Here is a 14,858-nt window from a genome sequence, read left to right as displayed (position 1 = left end):
ACAAAGAGGTAGTAACAATTGAAACATTGTACCAGGCTTTAGGATGCGTAGACACATCCAGTTTTGATTGCCTACTTTTACCACCTTCATGTAGTATGAAATCAGGCCTACTCAGGCAATCTGTTCAATCTGTTCAAAATCTGTTGAGGTTCATACAACATGGAAGTGCAAAAGGCCCGTATCCACCTCACGATTCTTCCGACGATTTTTCCAATGGTTGGCGTATTTTTGAGCGACAAGCGGTAGTTCCTGCAATCTCGCGAGGTGGGTACAGGCGCATTTTCACACAACGTCGCTTAGTGATAATGACCGTCAAGACGACTCCCACGCAAAGTACCGTGATCGCTTAAAGTCTCGCTTGCGCCCGTCGTGTGACATCAGGCATGTCTACCAGCTGTAAGATGGATTGGGGGAGCGCTCATTCTCAAGGAGACGTTGCTGGATCCATTACCCTGCATCGGTGAGGTGAGTATGTAGCTTAAAGGACTACTGTAGGGGGGTCAGGGGGGAAAATGATTTGAACTTACCCAGGGCTTCTAATGGTCGCCCGCAGACACCCTGTGCCCGCGCAGCCACTCACCGATGCTCCGGCCCCGCCTCCGGTTCAAAACTTTAAAGTCGGATAACCACTGCGCCTGCGTGGCCGTGTCCTCTCTCCCACTGACATCACCAGCTCCAGGAGTGTATTGCGCAGGCTGTACTGGGCCTTCGCAATACACTCCTGGCGACGTCAACTAAAGCGAGGACACGGCCGTGCAAGCGCAGTGGTTATCCGACTGTAAAGTCTGAAAGTCCAGAAGTGAACCGGAGGCGGGGCCGGAGCATCGGTGAGTGGCTGCACTGGCACAGGATGTCCGCGGGGGACCATTAGAAGCCCCGGGTAATTTCAACTCTTTTTTTTTTCCCCCCTACAGAACTCCTTTAAGATTAGCCAATCAGAACTGTATGTGTGTACCAGGCTACTGTCTCCCATTATTTCGGGGGAAGGGGGAGGGGACTCACTTGGCACAGCACAGAAGGAGCTGTCTTTGTGGAAGTCCCAGTCCGCTTGTCTCTTCTCCCGGTCGTAGTGATCGTCTGACCATCTGTCAGCTTGATGGCTGCAACAACAACACAAAATCCCATAATTACACGGCAGGTAAGAGAGACGGACGGAGATGACACCTGACAAGCTCACTCATCAGCTCCGCTGTGTGGCTTACAGGGCTGCCAGGGACAAAGTGGAGGTGATGTTGAGGCCTGACAGCAGATCAGATATCGTAGATATGGCCTCCACCACACATAGCTGGGGGACATCTGCAGACAGAAGGGGGGGGGGGGATTTACCAACAGATCGGGGGTGCGGCGGGGACAATTTATCAAAACAGGTGCAAAAAAACTGGACCAAATTATGGTGCCGCTGTCCAGAGTACAGGGGGGGGATGGTTTGCTTTGGGGCAGAGGGGTTGGGGGCAGAGTTACAGAGCTCTAATGATTTTACAGGTGGCGGATGAGTTGCTGCTGCTGACACTCACCCACCCTTGCATCTCTAAATGAAGGCTGAAACCCACTACAGCGTTTTTTTCTTTTGAGCGTCTAAAGTTGCAAAACTCTAGCACTTAGAGCGGTAAAAACCACTAGACACTTCCGCCATTTCAGAGAGATTGCGGTCAGCACTTTATTAACACTGTAGCGCAATCGCTCCAAAAATACTGCGGGTAACCAGTTTGCGATTGGCGCCAATTTCAAAACGCTTGCGATCGGCGCCAATTTCATAACGCCTGCGATCAGCGCCAATTGCGGTAGTGAGACCACTGCCATAGGGTAAAATAGCACTAGCGCTTTTAAAAAACGCTAGCGCTTTGGCGATTAGCGGGAATTGCCCACTAATCACCCTAGTGTGAATAGGCCCTTAGGGAGAGCTTTAAATCGCATTTTTGCAGCATTGTGGGAGCGTTGGCATTCCAATGTAAAGTATTGATGGGCTGGAAAATCGCTCATGAATCGTTACACTTTGAGATTGGTGTGTGATTTTGAATTCCTGCTCACTGTAAAAAAATAATAATTTGAAACGACCAATCAGAATTAAAATTGCTATCAAAGTCACTGGTAAAAAGCTTACTTTTTAAAATCGCCGGAAAACGCTTATGAAATCGCATACAGAACAACAATTCAAAACGCTAGCGATTGTGATTTGCGACTTGTAGTGGGTTCCGAGCCTTAAGCTCAGTACCCAGGATGCAATTTTTTTTGATGATTTTTCCCAAGACGTGTGACTTCTCCTGCATCGCGAGATCGTTTTCATGCTGTGGGTACGTTTGCAGGACTCTCTTGCGATGTGCGCTAATCACAAGTGTCATGGCGGATCAGATCTTTAATACCCTCGATGACTCCTTCGCAAAGTACCGCAATCGTTTTAACGATGGTCCGTGCCCGTCGTATACCACCACGTGTTCCCACGTTACAAGCTGAATCGGGGGAACGCTCCTTCGGGGGTCGCCGTAGGTTCCCCGATCCCTCTTCTGTTGGGCATTCAGCTTTAGAAGTTTACATAAAGGTTATCAATAAATGTGCACACACTGAAATGTTAGATAAAGAAAGACATAAGGACGTCAATATCTCAAGAACTCCAACAAATAAACATAAAAACGACTTAACTACTTTTTGGCTTGTTCATCGGCGTATTTGAAGGGGTAGTTGGCCAGCGTGGCCTTGTAGCCGGTGTTCTCCACCATGTTGTTCCAGGTGACCAGTCTCTGGCCGATGGCCGTCCCTCTGGGCTCAAACCCCTGTGGGAAGAAGGAATGCTGTGAATGACCACGCTGTGATGAGGGGATCTCTGCAACACAAACACTGCTAACAAGCTAATGTGCAGCCCCCAACTACAAAGAGAGGTCAGAGGATGCAGGTCAGAGGTCACGGCCTGCTAACAGGTGGATGATAAGAGAGAGCCCCGGGGCTGGGAAGAATGGCTGGGTGTATTACGTGCCCCCAGGAGAGGCCTGACACAGGCCCATCACCTCACCCCGCTCATAAATGCCATAGTTGGGCTGACTGTTCCCACGTCAGTCAGTTATCTTCCTCAAGTCACTACAAGTTGTGAGGGATGAAATGCAACTTCCTGAACGGACTTCTCTTTCTTAGAAGGTAATCTTGGTCAGACAGCTCTATACACAAAGTCAAAACCACAGACAAGGAATATTGGTTATAGGTACATACAGGGTCAAATCTAGCTACTTAGTAAAGGTTCCTATACATCTAGTGATGTATGGGGCAGATTGGCCTTAAAGGGAAGCAGAGACGCCGCAATCGTAAAAAGAAAAAAAGATTTTATACATACCTGGGGCTTCTTCCAGCCCCATAAGCCTGCATCGCTCCCACGCCGCCATCCTCCACTTCCTGGATCGCCGGTACCGGGTCCCGTCACTTCCGGCGGACGCGGCCAAATGTTCGCATGAGCAGGGGCTCCCTCCATACCCTTACGCGTGCGGCTGCGCAGTATGCAGCTGCACGCGTACGGGTATGCCGGGAGCCCCTGTAATGCGGACAATTGTCCCCGTGCTGCCGCCGACTGGCCGAAACTATGGGACCCGGTACCGCCGGATACAGGAAGCGGAGGAGGGCGGCGTGGGAGCTATCCGTGCGTATGGGGCTGGAGGAAGCCCCAGGTTTGTATAAAATCTTCATTCTGGGGCCTCTGGTTCCCTAGACCGATCTCTCTGTGATCAAATCTGATCAGAGAGAGATGTGTTGGCAGCTTATACGCTGCAGGTGGATTCCCAATAAGACCTTGCTGCATTATATTATTATAAGGCAGTGTAAATGAGTGTGCTGCTCATATAGCCCTATGGGTAAAACATGCCAACGATAGATCATTATTAGGGGTTTACTGGGAGATTATTGAATGGATAACGGATGGCAGACCTACTTTACCAATTTTAATCGATTTTAGTGTATGAGTTCCTGGCCTGGCTTACTGGCAAATTTGAGGTCGATGGTTGATGTATGTCTATACCTTTTTGCGCAATAAAGTTTTGCTTTACCTGTTAGCATTGTGACTTATGCGCAACTTTATTTGTGACCACGATTCCCGATAGACTCAAACATGAAATCTATCCGGTATCGCCTTACCGACACCATCTCCACCTGCGTGCCCACCAAGTGTAAAGTGCCCACCCTGGTGCCTAGGGGGGTGGGTTGTTACAGGTTTTCTTTAAACATAATAAGAGCACACTTACCAGAAGCGGATCGGAAAAATCTGGTAGATCGGGAACCAATATGCCGATCAGGGCACAGACAACGATCAATACGGTGCACATCCCCAAAACCACGACCGGCCAATCTGCTATTAAGGCAGCATAACTGAAAGGGAAACAAAACCGGAGTCACAAGCTGGGAAATGTATTTTAGGTGACTCGAAATGCTTCTGTAATGGATTTTCTACAAAGTATTATTATTATTGATTAATAAAGCGTCAACATATTCCGTGGCGCTGTACACAGTAAGAAACAAACATGGGATACAAAACAATACAGAAATGGTACAAAATACAAAGTTGGTAATCACAGCGACAAAGTAAAAGTGCCCATTAACAGTACAATTTTTCCATCACCCTTAATCTTTCGATGCAAATTTTATGATCGATTTGTATAGAAAACTGTGCCGTTTGTGGCGCAAATCAATGTGAAACGATTCTTTTTTCGTTTTGAAAAGGAAAAGTATCGATCCTGAAAGTTGGATTTTATGATCGAATTGGAATGTAAAACCTTCTTAAATCGTTCCTTTAAAGTGAATGGGAACCGCATTTAAAAAAAATGAGACAGATACTTACCCAAGGAGAGGGAAGGCTCTGGGTCCTATAGAGCCTTCCGGCTCCTCTCCTGGTCCCCTCGTTCCAGTGCTGGCTCGCCCGGTAGCAGTATTTGACTAAATTAGTCAAATACTGCTTTATCCGGCCAAAGGAGGCTTCAGAAGTCTTCAGGGAGCCCCAGTGCTCCTGAAGAAGGGCGGCCCTGTACTGCGCCTGCGCAAGCACGCTCTCTTGCACGCTCACGCCTGTGCAGTATGGAGCCGCACGTCTTCTGGAGGACACGGCTCCCGAAGACTTCCAAATACCCTTTCGGCGGGGGGATTGAAACGGGGGGGTGGGAGCCAGCACAGGATAGAGAGCACCGAGAGAGGAGACGGAAGGCTCTATATGACCCAGAGCCTTCCCTCTCCTTAGGTATTTGCTTCATTTTTTTAAAAATGCGGTTCCCATTCACTTTCATGGGAAGAATTGATAACTGCCTTCTGATTAGTTTTGATAATTTTAAATTGCATCGACAGATCGAATCTGAAGGAAAAATTGTACACTTTAGGGGCACCTTAACATGAATAAAATATGTAACAAATTCCAAGACACAAAAGGGTGAGAAAGCCATCAATGTAAAGGAATAGGGGGAAACAAGGGGGACGCAGTATTTTTAGGTTAGGTGTGTTTTTAGGTTATCTAATAGGAGTGCAACTTGATGAGAGGTCAAAGGGGGAATCGTCTGAAGCACACTCAGAACACAAATTGCGAATTGCAACTGCGATTTTGCATTCAGATTCCCATTCAACAGAATGAGAATCACAACACAATCTCCTCCAAAGTGCTGCATGCAGCGCGTTTGCAATTTATGCGAATCGCGAACGCTGCAGTGAGAACAATCCCATAGGGATACATTAGCAACAGCGTTTTGCTGATCACCGGCGATCAGCAAAGCGCTGAAAAGCACTCGAGTGTGAACCAGACCTTAGTGACAGGACAGAATAATCAGTAAAAGAAGTTGATGTATCCCGCCGTAATCAGTACACAGAATAAAACACCTCTCAGACTCCCAATCTACAATCCTCTGCTGACTCAGCAGGAACGCTCCACTTAAAGGACACCTGAAGTGAGAAGGGATATGGAGGCTGCCATATTTATTTTCTATTAAACAATGCAGATTGCCTGGCTGTCCTGCTAATCCCTCTGCTTCTAACACTAGCCATAGACCCTGCACAAGCATGCAGTTTAGCTGCTCTGACTGGACTGGATCTGATTGGTTTAGCTGCATGCTTGTTTCAGAGTTGTGATTCAGACACTAAGGATTCCAGAAGACCAACAAGGCTGCCAGGCAACTGGTAATATTTAAAAGGAAATAAATGTTGCAGCCTCCGTATCCCTCTCGCTTTAGGTGTCCTTTAAAGCGGATCAGAGATGAAAAACTAACTATAACAAGTAACTTGTCTATATATCTTATCTAAAGTTTAGATAGTTTACACAGCAAATCTAGCTGCAAACATCTTCAAAAGTTTATGATTATTTATCCCTGTGATGCAATGAGGGCAGCCATGTTCTGTTTGTCACATTGCCACAGGCTGAGGGCTGGAGATGCTATCAGCTTGCCTGTGTGCAAATTCAGTCCCCTCTCCTCCTCCCCTCTGCCTCTGAAATCTCTGGCTAGTAACCTCCACCTCCTCCTGCCCAGACTGAGCTCCCATAAGCCCTTGCTACAGTGACAAGGCACAAAAGGAGCTGTGGGCGAGGCTTGTTTAGTTTATAGGGAATTAGAGTATTAAAACAAAACAAGTATTTGGCTTGAGGAATGCCCTATAAACTATATGAAAGTAACACAATTATGCAATGAGTAAAAGTTTATCTCGGATCCACTTTAAGTCAATATAGCACAGTGTTCTCCCCAGAATTTTTTTCAGCCGGGTGGCATGAAAAAGTAGCCCGGTGGGGAAATAAGGGCCCTTTTCCACTAGGAAGTGCGATCGCAATCGCCCTGCGATCACGCAACCTGCAATTTCCACTACCCGTGATTGCGCCATATAGCTGCCGGGAATGGAGCACGATTGGCCGACAATTGCGATTCGGAAACAGCGACACATGCTAGTGGGAAATGAGCACCGCGATATTGCGGTGAACAGCAACACTGCTGCGATCCGCTTCCTGGAGCACAGCGGGGATCACAAACAGCTTCAGAAGATGTCCTTTACTACAGTGAGTACTGCCGGCGGTTTGTGCTGGGTGGTTGAGACTGCTGGTTAGTTGAGTTCCGTATAACCAGAACTACATAAGTCACCTGTGCTCTTACCCCGGTAATACATGGGATGCGTAACATACGACAAAAACACATTCCTACCTTTTAGGCAGCTGGAAAAGCTTTGCAGTTCTGTAAGAAAAAAAATACAAAAAATGATCAGTTAAGAAATGTAAAACAGGATAAAGCCAGTCATTTCCATGAATAAATTGTGCTGAAATCATCATCATTAGACCATCACTCCACATTACACCAGTAAGGTAGGGATGGTCAATGAGATGTGGATAATTCCGAGTTGGTGCAAATTTTAGGCAAACGAATGCACCTTGAAGATACACCAAGTGCTGCATCTGATGGATCCATTGCCAAGCTGCATATATTTGCATAAACGCTGATTTATTAGCATCTAATTAACCAACCTTACTGCAGGGAGAGGGATTATGTCACATGCTAAGTAGCCGCTATTAACGAAGACAAAACCTTTGTAAAGCGCTTTTCTCCCTGAGGACCCAAAGCACATAAGCTTGTCTCAGATCAGTACATAGTGATGGGTACAGGGGAAAGTTATGTGATCATAAATGCCGGACTAAACAGGGCGCTTTTCAGTTTTGATTAAAACGTGTCCAGGGTTGGAGCTGTTTTGATGCAGTCTGACAAGGCATTCCACAGGACAGGGGCAGCATGACAGAAAGCTCTGGCTCCAAAGGTTTTGAGGTGGAATCTGGGGGTGCTCAAGTTATGGGATCCTTTTGATTGTGGGGAGGTGTGATGCAGTTGCAACAAATCCTTCAGGTATCCAGGCCTAGGTCATGTAGAGTTTGGAGTGAACTGAAAAACTTGACAAAAGCATTTCTGAAGTCCCAATACTAAATAGGTCCTTGTTGGAAATACCCAGAGTCTTATTTAAAGGGGAACTGAAGAGAGAGGTATATGGAGGCTGTTATGCTTATTTCCTTTTAATCAATACCAGTTGCCTGGCAGCCCTGTCGGTCTATTTCTCTGCAGTAGTATCTGAATAAAACCAGAAACAAGCATGCAGCTAGTCTTGTCAGATCTGACTTTAAAGTCTGAACCACTGAAACACCTGATCTGCTGTATGCTTGTTCAGGGGCTATGGCTAATAGTATTAGAGGCAGAGGATCAGCAGGGCTGCCAGGCAACTGGTATTGCTTAAAAGGAAATAAAGATGACAGCCTCCATACACCCCTCTCTTCAGTTCCCCTTTAAAGGATACCTGAGGTGACATGTGACATGGTGAGATAGACATGGGTATGTACAGTGCCCAGCACACAAATAACTATGCTGTGTTCCTTTTTTTCTTTCTCTGCCTGAAAGAGTTAAATATCAGGTATGTAAGTGGCTGACTCAGTCCTGACTTAGACAGGAAGTGACTACAGTGTGACCCTCACTGATAAGACATTCCAACTATAAAACACTTTCCTAGCAGAAAATGGCTTCTGAGAGCAAGAAAGAGGTACAAACGGGGAATTTCTTACTAGTGAGGGTTACACTGTAGTCACTTCCTATCTGAGTCAGGACTGAGTCAGCCACTTACATACCTGATATTTAACTCTTTCAGGCAGAGAAAGAAAAAAAGGAACACAGCATAGTTATTTGTGTGCCAGGCACTGTACAAACACGTCTATCTCATCATGTCACGTCACTTCGGGTATCCTTTAAAGGTTAAAAACCCCCTTTAAAAACACCTTTGTCTGTATGGGAGGTACCTCACTTACCTGACAGTCAAATACTGACCCTCCTGCATTCATGTTGCACAGAGTTTTATGACCCTAATGAGTTATCAGTGAGAGTTACTACAATCCATTGCAATCCACTGCAGATAAACTCTCATTTAGAGTCCTGGATTCTTAACTCTTACATTAAGGGGGAAAAAAAGAAAAAAGGAGCACATTTATAGGTCTAAGTAGGATTGGGACTGTACAAACACGTTTTTATCATCATATCACTTCAGATACCCTTTAAAGGACAACTGAAGTCAGAGGGATATGGAGGCTGCCATATTTATTTCCTTTAAAATACCAGTTGCCTGGCAGCCCTGCTGATCCTCTGCCTCTAATACTCTTAGCCATAGCCCCTGAACAAGCATGTAGCAGATCAGATGTTTCTGACATTATTGTCAGATCTGACAAGATTAGCTGCATGCTTGTTTCTAGTGTTATTCAGAAACTACTGCAGCCAAATAGACCAGCAGGGCAGCCAGGCAACTAGTATTGTTCAAAAGGTAATAAACATGGCAGCCTCCATATCCTCCTCACTTCAGTTGTCCTTTAAATGTTACCCAATGGAGCAGCAGTAGCTACAATCTACACGTTTAATAATATTTGTCAATATTGCTTAAGAGCCATGCCTCAATCTTCTGTACATACATACATGTAAAATGTAGTTTTCTCCCCGAGTAAAATGAACTGTATATATTTTTTTCCCTATGTTTCTGTCACTTACAGTAGGTAGTAAGAAGCTGACAGGTCTGACAGATTTTGGACTAGTCCATCTCCTCATGCGGAGTTCTCAGTATTACTTCTATTCTTTACAAGAGCACTTCCAGGAGAGGAGCTATACAAAGATGTTAGTTAGCCAGCTTCCCCAACCACTTGCACCCCCAGAAATCTGATCTCCCTGCACTTAGTTCCTGGGACCGCTTAGCCCCAAGAAGAAATCTGCAGAACCAGAAGGTGACAATGCAGTGGACCTGTAGTCAGACTGGCACTTACTGAACACACAGCACTGAACAGTATGCCCAGAATCCATGCCATGCACTGATGAGGACCGACCAGTCCAAAACAGCCTGTATGCATGAGGGGTTATTTGTGGCTCTGTACAATGAACAAGCTGAAATCATACTGTCCCAGCTGCTCTGGGGGTGTGTTTAGCTATCAGGGACAACAAAGGGACAATTTGCATATTCAGCAGTGATGCATTGTGGGAGATCTCATAAGCTCACTCCAACCTGAATATTCGCAAATGCCTTCTGTTTTAAAGCGGACCTGAACTCAGAACTTACTCTCTGCTCTAAAAGATACGCAACAGCCTAATAACCTTTATAGAAAAACATTTATTTGTAACAGCCGATACAAATCCTGCAATAAATCTGCAGTGAGCCCACTTCCTGCTTTCATGAAAGCAGACAGTGTTAACTTCCTGTGTTAACAAATTAGCTTCTTTGCCATGGCAGATGAGATTCCTGAGCGGAGATCAAATTACACCTTTGTGATTAGTCACAGATGAGGGGGGGATTAGACCAGCTAAGCTCTCTAAATACATACAGGGTGAATTTCTCTAGGTTTTCCTTCTGTCCTGTGCAAGAGTTCAGGTCCATTTTAAAGGACCACTATTGTGAAATAGTATAACGTTTTGAATAGCTGTAAACACATACAAATAAGTAGTAAGTTTCTTTCAGAGTAAAATGAGCACTAAAGTTTTTTTCTCCTAGGTTGCTGTCTCTTGCAGTAGGTAGTAGAAATCTGATCTGGTTTTAGACCAGCTCATCTCCTCATGGGGGATTCCCATCATGGCCTTTATTCTCTATAAAGAATATCCATAAAAAGGATTTATATAAAGATACTGGCCAGCCTCCCTGCTCGCTGCACACTTTTTTGGCAGTTGGATGGGGCAACTGCCATTCACAAAGTGCTTTTGAAAATAAAGCAAGCCCTTAAAACACCCCCCATGAGGATGTGAGCTGGTCCAAAACTTGTCCGTTCTGTCAGATTTCTACTACTTACTGTAAGTCACAACAACATAAGAGAAAAGTAATATATAGCAGGTTTTACTTTGGGAGAGATGTACTGCTTATTTTTATGTTTACATGTACTTTTAATGTTGCGGTTTTCGCGATAGCGGTTCTTTAAAGTGAACCTCCGGACTAAAAATACCTCAGCAGAACTGAAAAGGCTTGGTGTTTCTTTAAGTTTCACAGCATCAGAACTTTGTTTTTCTTACATAAGCCTTAATTTTAGCTGTACAAAATCTAAGCTCCACCCATCAAAGAAAACTGCCCGGGCTTTTCTTCCCTGATGCTGTGCAAAGCATGATGGGATTTCTTATGTTATTCACGTTGCCTAGCAACTGGGAGGGGTGTTCAGCACACTGGACAATTGGAACTGTGTCTCATGCTCCCTGTCACCTCCTTTCAACCAAAAAGATGGCTGCCCCCATGAAATCAAACATTTGCCTGTTCTTTTAAAACAGGGTGGGTAAGAGATTATATTACCTATCTATTTTAATTTACATAACTAATGTAACGTAATGACAGTATGTTTGTTTAGGCTGGAGTTCCTCTTTAAGAAAGTACATTTCTGTTTTGTACGACCAATGAGATTTTAACAGGACAGCATGTACCAAACAACACAGACATGGGAGAACTTCTACATAAGATAGCACACTTTTAGAAAGTACCAGGTCGTTTCCCAGAATTCCCTGAAAAATTACCCATCATGCCTTATCGACTAATCTACACGGGCACCAGATCAGAGATCTAGGCTGCGGCTTCTCATTACACAGGTAATAAAACACAGCACATATGAGAATCATAATATCGGCACAGACAAACCCTGCAGAGAGACCCTTTGAAGCTGGAAGGAATTCGCCAACAGATGTTCAACAGCTTTAGGTGGAAGGCGAAGATCTAGTTTCTCTTAATCGCTTTTCTTTCCCTAAAACACTTTGTTTCCCATCCAACTGGCTACTTTTCCACAACCTGTGTCATCCATTTAGAGGCCAATATATCATCAAATAAAAGGAGGAACCGAAATCAGCAAAGGAGCATTTTATATAGTGGGCAAACTGCAGTAATTAATTTTTCGAAACTGGATTTTGCTTAAAAGAAAGTTTGGCAACTAAACTTGACCTCAATTGTAAAAGCGCACCTCCGTTAACAAACTGTACTGATTTTACTGCCAGGCAGTAATGTGGGTTTTTTGAGCTCCTAACTAGTCTATAGACCTCTGTTTCATCTCTGCATTTCTCCTGCCTGTGCCTTTCTTTTGTGACAATTCGGCCTGTTCAATAAAGTTTTATTGGAAAAAAAAAATCAGGCTTTTCAGTCGCAGAACTATAGAGAAGCAGAGAGTGCTCAGGGCAGCCTGTAGCCTCTGCTAATGTAAACTTCCCAGCATGCATCTTGCTTGGTGCTAACTTAAAGGGAACCAGAGACGAAGCACCCTTGTGTATTTTACCGTATATATCAGTAAGAACATTAGAGAAAACACTTACTATGCTTTCGGTTTCATCCTCACTGCTAAAAGTGTCTGTTATCAGCTGTGATAAGAATCCCGGACTGAGCATTCAGTCTGGCTTTGCAGGGAATAATTATAGTTGAGTCATTATAGCAGAGCCACAAAGGGGCAGGCTTGGCCTTGAAAAGACACCAGAGAAGACAGACTCAGCTATAATCTTTCCATAGCAAAGCTAGACTGAATGCTCAGTCGGGGGTTCTTATCAGAGGTGATAACAGTCAGATTAAACAGAGAACAATGAAACAAAGAGCAGATTAGGTGTTTACTGTCATGTTCCCACTGATTTATAGGGTAAAATACAAGAGGGTGCTTCATCTCTGGTTCTCTTTAAGGCACCCATACACGCATCAATCTCCCCCAAAGGCGGAAAAACCATTGATCACTCTCAGAACCAGACTTGATGATCAGAAGAGGTTCAATGCCTTCCACACACAACACAATCGATTTCCCAAAAAATTCAGCAGGAAATCTATAGAAAAATGAATCGAAATGCAGCGTTTTTGATGCAGTGCAACGTTATGGCCCATCGTTTAACCATCGTTACTGTGCAATACCTGTTCGACCTAAATTTCACATACTGTTCAATCGATACTAATAATCGATTTTAAGCCAAGGTGATGCAATAGATTTCTAGCAGATTTGATCGCAGTGATCAAATCTGATAGAGTTCAAACAAGAACATCAACGGATGGATGGCTTGTGTTACTGACATAGTCACAGGATTAAAAGGCTAGTTGGGGTTGGGGCAGCTTTTTCATCATAAAAGCGGACATGAACTCAGAACTTCCTCTCTGCTCTAAGGCCTCTTTCTCATTGGGACGGTGCGTTTGATGCGACGTTTAAGTCGCACAACGTGCCCCTAACGCAGCGCATGTAGGTTATAAAATTGGATGTTATTTTGCACTGCGTTATGTGTCTCTTGGTGCGCCATTTTCGCTGCATACTAATGGAACAAAAACGGCGCATGCGTTACATTTAAAAAACAAAAAAACATTACTGAGCATGTGCAACACTCATAACGCAGCAGATTTATTGCTAAACGCACAGCATGCAGCACTTTCTAAATATTGCTACAAGTTACACACAACGCAACGTGTGCACTGTGAATGTCGCACAGACTTTGCATTGCTGTGCGTTGGAACATTTTCTAACGTGCGACTTTAACGTCGCACTGTGAAAGAGGCCTAAAAGATAAGCAACAGTATAAAAACGGAGGGGGCGCCCATACACGTGTATGTACATATGCGCACACACGTGTGCGGCCACTTTTTGCTGCCTATGGGCGGAGGGGAGGTGTTTTTTAAAGCAAAACTGAACTGAATATTAAAAGTCAAAATAAACATACACACGTCATACTCACCTCCTGTGTAGTCTACTCAATCTTTTTCTCCTCTCCCGTGGCCTGTTTGTCCACTGTGATCAATGGAATTCTCCGTCCTCCTTTGTAAAAATGGCGATGACCCCATAACAGCTTGTGGGTCAGCACACTGTTAAAGGGACTCTGAGCACCTCTCATGGGCATGCCTTTAAGATAGACGACTTCCAACAAAGTCGTGCTATAACCCCTCCGGAGGAGCCTCTTGCAATGGCCATGCGTGTCACTTCCTCTTCCTGCTTCATTCAGTGATGCACTTCTCTAACAGAGAAGACAGGAGTGACCCGGAAGTTATAACATAGCCAAGATGGCAGCCGCGATTTTTAAATTAAAAATCGAACGAAAACTATTTGGTGTAGAACAGCTATTAAGACATCAAATGAAAGAGGAGAGCACAAGCTACAGAATGGTATGCATCTAAGTACTTTGCAGTACTGGTCGGAGTCTTAAAGGCATGCCCCTGAGAGGTGCTCTGAGTACCTTTAAACTGTAATGCCGCCCACTTGAGCCATGGGGAAACATGGACATTACCATGCACATCAGTTGTCCTTTCAGTTGTAACTGACAGCAACTGATAAATAACTGACAGGTACTGATATATTTCAGCTCCGACAAAATGTTGTCAGTACTGGAAGGAATCGTCGGAAGAAGAAAATGGAGAGCTTCTGAGAGGAACTGACGGTGAGGTAAGTATGTAATATTCATTTGCAGGAACATCACGTGTTTATTTCAAATAATTTTACTCGGTTCAGGATCACTTTAAATAAGATTTAACTAAGGTCATAGATTAACATGGACCCTTTATACAAAAAAGGAGTTTGCATTGCTTAAATATACAAAAATATACAAGAAATGTGAACATCAACTTATTTGGGATCATTATTATTGATACAGTGGTTTAGTAGTGAACAAATAGAAAGAAAGAAAGAACAACCGGGGAAGATGCAAATGGAAATACACAGGAAAATAAGCCAGCAATGGCAGCCCCCATATATCTGTCAACACAAAGTCACTTTAAATGTCAAGTTCCCATGTTTATGGCTGACAGTCTCCTTACTGGAAGAAGGAATGCGGAGAATAACAAAGGGTGGGAGGGAGAAGGGCTGGATCAGAGTGACAGGACAGCTGGAGGAGATCCAGGGGGCAGAGTGGCTGGAAGTACAGTGGGAGGAGCAATGCTGTCCTGTACACACTGTG

At 44.5% G+C, this 14,858-nt stretch overlaps 1 protein-coding gene across 5 annotated transcripts in view; it reads right to left on the bottom strand.

The window, feature by feature from the left end:
* DISP1 (dispatched RND transporter family member 1) overlaps positions 1-14,858 on the bottom strand; it is a 103,348-nt gene that overhangs the window by 15,271 nt on the left and 73,219 nt on the right. For 4 of the 5 annotated variants that reach the window (XM_068232864.1, XM_068232866.1, XM_068232865.1 and 1 more), the window contains 4 exons: positions 7,134-7,163; positions 4,218-4,341; positions 2,638-2,768; positions 1,003-1,100 (listed from right to left, as the gene is read on the bottom strand). In XM_068232864.1, coding sequence (XP_068088965.1) covers positions 1,003-1,100; positions 2,638-2,768; positions 4,218-4,341; positions 7,134-7,163 — 383 coding nt within the window. The remainder of the gene's footprint in view (positions 1-1,002; positions 1,101-2,637; positions 2,769-4,217; positions 4,342-7,133; positions 7,164-14,858) is intronic. The other variant, XM_068232869.1, reaches the window with a different exon arrangement.

The sequence above is a fragment of the Hyperolius riggenbachi genome, chromosome 4, assembly GCF_040937935.1.
Source record: "Hyperolius riggenbachi isolate aHypRig1 chromosome 4, aHypRig1.pri, whole genome shotgun sequence".
NCBI classification, from domain to species: Eukaryota; Metazoa; Chordata; class Amphibia; order Anura; family Hyperoliidae; genus Hyperolius; species Hyperolius riggenbachi.
Note: the sequence above shows the minus strand (reverse complement) of the source record. Positions and strands in the feature narration are given on the sequence as shown.